Source organism: Hyla sarda, chromosome 6, assembly GCF_029499605.1.
Source record: "Hyla sarda isolate aHylSar1 chromosome 6, aHylSar1.hap1, whole genome shotgun sequence".
NCBI lineage: Eukaryota > Metazoa > Chordata > Amphibia > Anura > Hylidae > Hyla > Hyla sarda.
In genome coordinates, this window is record NC_079194.1 from 120,426,671 (window position 1) to 120,435,572 (window position 8,902).

The 8,902-nt window shown below is 45.2% G+C and overlaps 1 protein-coding gene across 2 annotated transcripts in view; it reads right to left on the minus strand.

Moving 5' to 3' along the window:
• ABTB1 (ankyrin repeat and BTB domain containing 1) overlaps window positions 1-547 on the minus strand; it is a 44,333-nt gene extending 43,786 nt beyond the window's left edge. The window contains exon 1 of one of the 2 annotated variants that reach the window (XM_056524859.1): window positions 435-547. Coding sequence is in view for 1 of the 2 variants with exons in the window: in XM_056524855.1 (XP_056380830.1) it covers window positions 62-117 (56 nt within the window). In the remaining variant the exon portion in view is untranslated. Of the gene's footprint in view, window positions 1-61; window positions 348-434 lie in introns of those variants that run through there. The other variant, XM_056524855.1, reaches the window with a different exon arrangement.
• Between the last annotated feature and the right edge of the window lie 8,355 nt (window positions 548-8,902).

Consider the following 8,902-nt stretch of genomic DNA (forward strand, 5'->3'; position numbering starts at 1 on the left):
GTGCGACACCCCCCAGTCTATCCCCAGCGCCCCCTCCTCCCCCCAGGCCGCTGTCACTCACTGCACTCTGAAGATGTCGCCCTTCCTGCAGCTACTAAACAGCTCGCTGGTGTCCATCGGCCCGGGCCCGGCGCTGAGCGGAGCGAACGGCTCATTGACCCGGCGGGTTCGGAGCACAGAGACTAGAAGCACCGGGAAACTGCGGCGGCGGCGGGACGAGGCTCAGGTCACAGGCCCAGGAAGAGTGTGATCTCAGCGGATACAAACAACAACTGAGTGCCGCACTGACACAGTCACCACTGTAACCCCGCCCCTGTCACGTAAAACACACCCACACTTTACATGGATTGGTAAATAACGAAACATCATCCGCTCTAGAGGGATAACCCCGCCCACCAGACACGCCCACGTTACGCCTCCGGCTGTAGACTTACGTAAAGTGGGTGGAGTTGGCTAAACCCCGCCTCTTCTATGGAAAGTCTGCCTGTAAACATGTGAGAAGCGTGTTCATAGAGGCGTAACTTGTAGCTTCAGGGCCCTGTGTCAGTGTTTCCCAACTAGGGTGCCTCCAGCTGTTGCAAAACTACAACTCACAGCTTGCCCGGACAGCCAACGGCTGTCCGGGCATGCTGGGAGTTGTAGTTTTGCAGCAGCTGGAGGCACCCTGGTTGGGAAACACTGGTCTAAAGCTTCGGAGGTTAATTTACGGTGCGCTATTTATAATACTGGTGTTTTCTCATGGGGCAGGGGTGCCCCCTTAGCCTTCAGGGCTCCAGTGTGCCTGCTACCTTTGCACCCTCTATGGTTACGCCCCTGCATGTTTGTTTATATGAAATACACCGCTCCAATGTCACTTATAACCCATAGGGTCACATGCAACGCATCTGCAGTGTATTTTACGCTGCGGATCCGCCGGTGACCCGACCCATAGTGTGCCTCCAGCTGTGACCAAAAGCTCCGTGATGTCTGAGTACACAGCAAGTGTACGTGACGACTCCCAGGCCCCTATGTGGCTGCTCGGAGTGGCGGATTGCCGCTTCAAGGGGGGATTGAATTTTTGGTCACAGCTGGAGGCACACTATAGGTCAGGTCACTGGCGGATAAGTTATGTGTAATAGGGGATACGTTTTTCTGTACTTCAAGGCATGGGACTTCTTTAACCCCTTAAGGACCAGGAGTTTTTTTGTTTTTGCACTTTCATTTTTTTCCTCCTTTCCTGAGGTCATAAGTTGTGATCGGCAGCTGAGATCCCATTATTAGAATCAAGAGATACACGCACTCCCCTGAGGCGGTGAAAGAAAAACTGTCATCTCTCCCCCCCCCCCAATCATTGTGAGACAAAATAGGAAAAAAAAAGACCATTTTGTAACTTTTGGGGGCTTCCGTTTCTACGCAGTACATTTTTCGGTAAACATGACACCTTATCTTTATTCTGTAGGTCCATACGGTTAAAATGATACCCTACTTATATAGGTTTGAATTTGTCGCACTTCTGGAAAAAATCATAACTACATGCAGGAAAATGTATACGTTTAAAAATGTCATCTTCTGACCACTATAACTTTTTTATTTTTCCGTGTATGGGGCGGTATGAGGGCAATTTTTTTGCGTCATGATCTGAAGTTTTTAGCGGTACTATTTTTGCATTGATAGGACTTATTGATCGCTTTTTATTCATTTTTTCATGATATAAAAAGTGACCAAAAATACGTTATGTTAGACTTTGGATTTTTTTTGCGCATACGCCATTGACCGTGCGGTTTAATTAATGATATATTTGTATAATTTGGACATTTCCGCACGCGGCGATACCACTTGTTTATTTTTATTTACACTTTTTTTTTAAATGGGAAAAGGGGGTGATTCAAACTTTTATTAGGGAAGGTGTTAAATGATCTTTATTCACTTTTTTGCAGTGTTATAGCTCCCATAGGGACCTATAACACTGCACACACTGATCTTTTATATTGATCAATGGTTTCTCATAGGAAGCCACTGATCGATGATTCTCCTGCTTGACTGCTCATGCCTGGATCTCAGGCACTGAGCAGTCATTCGGCGATCGGACAGCATGAAGGCAGGTTGGGACCCTCCGGCTGTCATGTAAGCTATTGGGGATGCCGTGATTTCGCAGCAGCGACCCTGAACAGCTCCCTGAGCTAACCGGCATTGTTTTACTTTCACTTTAGACGCGGCATTCAACTTTGAACGCCGCGTCTAAAGGGTTAATAGCGGCACAGCGATCAGTGCTGCGTGCTATTAGCCACGGGTCGCAGCCGTTGTTAGAGGCCCCGCGTTATAGAACGGGAGCAGATTCATGATGTACCAGTACGCCATGGGTCCTTAAGGGGTTAAGGCCGAACGGTGCGGAAGATCCGGGCACGGTAAGCATCAAACTGATCAGCGTCCCCCGCACTACCAGCCAGTACCGCTGGTTAGTGCGGGGGGAGAAAGCTGACAGTTTTCCTTTAACACCTTAAAGGAGTAGTCCAGTGGTGACTCAGTGGTTTACAACTTATCCCCTATCTTAAGGATAGGGGATAAGTTGCAGATCGCGGGGGGTCCGACCCCTGGGGCCCCCCGCGATCTCCTGTACGGAGCCCCGACAGCCCGCGGGAAGGGCGCGTGTCGACCTCCGCACGAAGCGGCGTCCGACACGCCCCCTCAATACAACTCTATGGCAGAGCCGGAGCGCTGCCTTCGGCAATCTCCGGCTCTGCCATTGAGATGTATTGAGGGGGCGTGTCGGCCGCCGCCTCGTGCGGGGGTCGACACCCGCTATCTCGGCGGAGAGCCGGGGCCCCGTACAGAAAGATCGCGGGGGGGCCCAGCGGTCGGACCCCCCGCGATCTCAAACTTATCCCCTATCCTTAGGATAGGGGATACGTTTTTCACCACTGGACTACCCCTTTAAGGACCATGGACGTGTATACACGTCCAGGCTGAATGCACGTTCAGCCATTAGGACGTGTATACTCGTCCATGGTTCTCGTGGGTGCTGCCCAGTGCACCCACGAGATCGCAGCAGGGACTCGGCTGTAACACACAGCCGGGACCCTGCCGCAATGCCGGGACTGAAGTAAACTTCAGTCCCGGCATTTTAACCCTTACAGCCGTGGTCGGAAGTGACCGCGGGCTGTAAGTGTTATAACAGAGGGAGGAAGCTCCCTCTGTCACCCCTGTAGCACCCCGCAGAGATATCGCAGGGTGCTGTGTAAGGCGGGGACCTACGTTACTGCCAGGACAGAAGAAAACTTTGGTCCCGGCAGTTTAACCCTTAGGGTGCGTTCCCACAGGGCGTATACGCAGCGTATTTGACGCTGCGCAAATTTTACGGCAGCAGCGGGAAATACGCTGCGTATCCCTTGCTCACTATACACACAGGACTTTCCGGCGGCAGCCCTATGTGTGTAGTGAGTTTTGGAGGTGGGGCCATGTGCTGGCGTGACTGTGACATGCGGCCCCGCCTCCAAAACTCACTACACACATAGGGCTGCCGCCGGAAAGCCCTGTGTGTATAGTGAGCAAGGGATACGCAGCGTATTTCCCGCTGCTGCCGTAAAATTTGCGCAGCGTCAAATACGCTGCGTATACGCCCTGTGGGAACGCACCCTTATAGCCGCGGTCGGAAGCGACCGCGAGCTGTAAGGAGTTTTGACAGAGGGAGGGGGCTCCCTCTGTCTCTCTCCTGTAGCACCCCGCAACGATCGCGGGGTGCTGCTGCTTACCTGGGCAGCCGGGGGTCTTTACTAGGACCCCCAGGTCTGCCCCGGTTATTGCCTGAAAAGACGTGCCTGAGGCACGTCCTGATATGCTGCCTGCCAGTGTAAAACTGGCAGACAGCATATAACTGCAATGCATTGGAATACTAAGTATTCCAAAGCATTAAAAAAATATAAAATAAATAAAAGTGTAAAAAAGAAAGTGTAAAGACAATAAATGTAAAAAAAAAAATAAATAAATGTAAAAAAGTGTAAAAAAATTAAATAAAAATACATTTATTAAATAAATATAATCAAAAATAAAAATGCATAATGTGTAGGATCACACGGCGCACATCCGCAGCATATTACATGCTGCGGATGCCCGCCAGCAGTCACGATAATGAGCTCCCTGCTGCGGCTAGGTAGCTTTATGTGTCCACTCATAGTGGCGGATTTCCCGCCGGCAGTCATGAGCGGACACACTGAGCTACCCAGCCTCAGCAGTGTTCTCGCCCCTTGTGACTGCTGGGGGGCATCTGCGGTGTGAAATAAGCCATGTATGTGCTCTGTGCCCCTACACTGCGTCCCGTTCATACTGCGTTTCTGCAGTGTTAGAGGTATCCGTCAGCATCACGTCAAAAAGAGTGATGCTGACGTATACTGTAGCAGCTCCATTTATTTCTGAATGAGGCGGGTACAGTATACATTGGATCCCTTTTTTGACATGACAACGGACGCCAATACTGCAGAAATGCAGTATGAATGGGGACAATTCATATAATGATGCCATGAAAGCCAAAGGGGGCTCCTCTCCTTCTTGGTCCTACCAGACGGTCAGGCAACCAGATATGGCCTAAGTAGGGGTACTGCCCAGCCCGGGATGTACAGGGTGATAAAATATGGGCGCATTTCCTCCATTTCAAAGCGACTTACCAAAATGATGTCCCACAAATAAAGAATTTGTGGGAAAAAAAGCTAATTTCAATTTTTTCTACTGATTTTGAAATAATTCTAGCCACACAATAAGGGCTCAACATACTCACTTTTGCCCTAGGTGAATACTTTAGGGGGTGCAGTTTCCGAAATGGGGTCACTTCTGGGGGTGCAGTATTGTTCTGACAGCTGGAATGCTTTGCAAGTTGAAGTGCGGCCCATAATTTGTATAATGATATCCTGAAAGCCAAATGGTGCTCCTCTCCTTTTGGGTCCCACCATGTGGCCATGCAACCAAATATGGTCTAAGCGGGGGTATTTACAAACACGGGACGAACAGCGTAATAAAATATGAGGCGCATTTTCTACTTTTCAGATGCACTGTACAAAAAATATGTCCCACAAATAATGCAATTGTGAAAAAAAAAAAAAATGTTTCCACTGATTTTGTATCCATTCCAGCCACACAAAAAGCACTCAAAGTACTCCCTTTTGGTCTAGATGAATACTTTAGGGGGTGTAGTTTCCAAAATGGGGTCACTTGAGGGGGTTTTATATGGTTCTGGCAGCTAAAACCCTTTGCAGGCATGAAGTGCGGCCTATAATTCATTCGGCCTAAAATGATGCCCTGAAAGCCAAATGACGCTCCACTCTTTCTGGGTCCTACCATGCGGCCAAGGAACCAAATATGTCCTAAGTAGGGATATTTCCAAACACGGGCCGAGCAGCTTAATAAAATATAGGGGGCATTTCTTGCAATATCAGAAGTGATGTACAAAAAATATGTCCCACAAATGATGCATTTGTGAAAAAATGCAAATTTCGAATTTTTAACACTGACTTTGTAATAATTCCTGCCAAAAAACTATGGTGTTAAAATACTCACTGTACCCCCTAACGAATACCTTGAAGGGTCTAGTTTTTAAAATTGGGTCATTTGGGGGATGTTCCTATGTTCTACCACCTTCAAACTTCTGCAAACCTTGCATAGCACATAAAAAAAGACGTACTTTTCAAATTTTCTAAATTTTCACAATTTCAAGTTAAATTGTTAGGCTTCTAATTAATTTAAAATGTGAATTAAAAACAAAAAAAATGCTGTCAAAATAAAGTAGACATCTGAAAGTATAAGTTTCATAAACTATTTGGTCAGTAAGTATAAATATATGCAACCTATTAGTGTTAAAATAGCAAAAAATCTTAATTTTTTTTCATGATTTTTTGCATTGTAAAAAATAAACTACAAATGATATCGGCTTACTTTTACTATGTACATGAAGGACAACTTGTGACAAAAAAACAATGTCAGAATTATCGTGATTGGCAAAACGTTACCAGAGTTATTCTCTAAGAAAGACAGACATCCCCGATTTGAAAAAACAGGCCTGGTCTTTCAGGGGCGTACAGGTTTACTTGTATTGGTCCTTAAGGGGTTAAGCAAAACATTATCCATAGCCATTTAATACAGGCCCCCAGTATAATATACAGGGTGGGCCATTTATATGGATACACCTTAATAAAATGGGAATGGTTGGTGATATTAACTTCCTGTTTGTGGCACATTAGTATATGTGAGGGGGGAAACTTTTCAAGATGGTTGGTGAGCATGGGGACCATTTTGAAGGCGGCCATTCAATGTGCTGCCCATTGTGTTGGATTGTCAATGTCAATGCAACCCTCTTCTCCCACTCTTCACACACTGATAGCAACACTGCAGGGGAAATGCAAGCACAGGCTTCCAGTATCCGTAGTTTCAGGTGCTGGTCATCTGAAGGCAATTGTCTATGCTGTGAAGATACGAGATGGTATCTTCACAGCATAGACAATTGCCTTCAGATGACCCCAAAGATAAAAGTCTAAGGGGGTCAGATCGGGAGACCTTGGGGGCCATTGAACTGGCCCACAACGACCAATCTACTTTCCAGGAAACTGTTCATCTAGGAATGCTCGGACCGGACACCCATAATGTGGTGGTCACCATCTTGCTGGAAAAACTTAGGGAACGTGCCAGCTTCAGTGCATAAAGAGGGAAACACATCATCATGTAGCAATTTCGCATATCCAGTGGCCTTGAGGTTTCCATTGATGAAGAATGGCCCCACTATTTTTGTACCCCATATATCACACCATACCATAAATTTTTGTGTTCCAACAGTCTTGGAGGAATCTATCCAATGTGGGTTAGTGTCAGACCAATAGCGGTGGTTTTGTTTGTTAACTTCGCCATTTACATAAAAGTTTGCCTCATCACTGAACCAATTTTTGTTTTCCCCATTCTGCAGCACCTGAAACTACAGATACTGGAAGTCTGTGCTAGCATTTCTCCTGCGGTGTTGCTATCAGCGTGTGAAGAGTGGGAGAAGAGGGTCGCATTGACAATCCAACACAATGGGCAGCACATTGAACACATTTTATAAGTGGTCAGAAACTTGTAACTAACTCATGAAAGAATAAAGTTACTTTAAAACCAAGCACATCGTTGTTTTTCTTGTGAAATTCCCAATAAGTTTGACGTGTCACATGACCCACTTCCTTTTGAAAAACAAAAGTTGGATTCAAAATGGCCGACTTCAAAATGGCCACCATGGTCACCACCCATCTTGAAAAGTTTCCCCCTCACATATATTTTGCCTGAGATCTAGTTCTGCTTACTATTATTGTTTTTGGTTCTTCATGTTTTTATTCATGCCATATAGAATGTGTGAGAAGAAAGGGCAGGAGATGCTTAGGCGGCCTTCTCCATAACCACTCTCCTTGCAAGGACTTGTACGCCATATACTTTATTATGTACAAAGAAACAGCAATTGCAGTGCTTCAGCTCACCCCAGGTGCAGCACGGACCGGGCGGCGGCAACACCCAAACAGAAAGCAGAAGAAGAAAATGGAGGTTCAGCGCAGGAGCTCAAGGAATATGGTGATTTATTCACATGCCATATGGAACAAAACAAAGAAACATGGTACAAGTGAAGCGTTTCGGCCTTACGCAGAGGCCTTAGTCATACCACGCAGAGGCCATATGACTAAGGCCTCTGCGTAAGGCCGAAACACGTCACTTGTACCATGTTTCTTTGTTTTGTTCCATATGGCATGTGAATAAATCACCATATTCCTCGAGCTTCTGCGCTGGACCTCCATTTTCTTCATATACTTTATTATATACAGTATTTATGTAGAGAAGGAATAAGTATTGCCACAGCAGAAATTTATATTGGCCACAAAATCTGAAGAAAAAAAACGCATCCCTGGGTTCCCCCGTAAGCATCTCTGCCCAAGGTTCATCCTATAACATTACTACCCAAAATGTCCTTTTTTGCACCTCTGACCTAGATGATTCCTAAAATATTTTTGCCATAAAAACCCTTTGTTGTACGTCCGCAAAGCCCTGTATAGTGCTCTGCCACAGGTTTGCTTAGTCCTAGTCCAGCTCTGTTTCCTTGGAAAGTCAATATTGCTGCTTATCCTGTTGTGCCAGTACAGAGTTTGTCAGCAAGAAGATTGCCCTTATTTGAAGTGGGGATGTCCTCCTATGGAGTAGTGCCTCATTTAGCCCCTTAGCCCTGTATTAGCCGCACAGCAAGAGTCTCTGTTACATACTCACATGGTGGTGACCTCAAACATCAGAGTTTTCCTATTTTCCAATAGATCTATCCATTATCTTCTCTTTATAATACTATCCCTGTGTACAAGACTATAACTTGTATAATACTTCCCCTGTGTACATGAATATAACTAGTATAATACTGCCCTCTATGTAGAAGAATATAACAACTATAATACTGCCCCCTATGTACAAGAATATAACTACTATAATAATGCCCCTATGTAGAAGAATATAACTTCTATAATAATGCCCCTATGCAGAAGAATATAACTGCTATAATACTGCCCCTATATACAAGAATATTACTACTATAATACTGCTCCTATGTACAAGAATATAACTACTATAATACTGCCCCTATGTACAAGAATATAACTACTATAATACTGTCTCTATGTACAAGAATATAATTACTATAATACTACCTCCTATGTACAAGAATATAACTACTATAATACTGCCCCTATGTACAAAAATATAACTACAATAATACTGCCCCCTATGTACAAGAATATAACTACTATAATACTGCCTCCAATGTACAAGAATATATCTACTACAACACTCCCCCCTATGTACAAGAATATAACTACTATAATACTGCCATATTGTGTCCAAGAATGTTACTACTATAATTGTATAATAATAACCACAAACCTCAAGA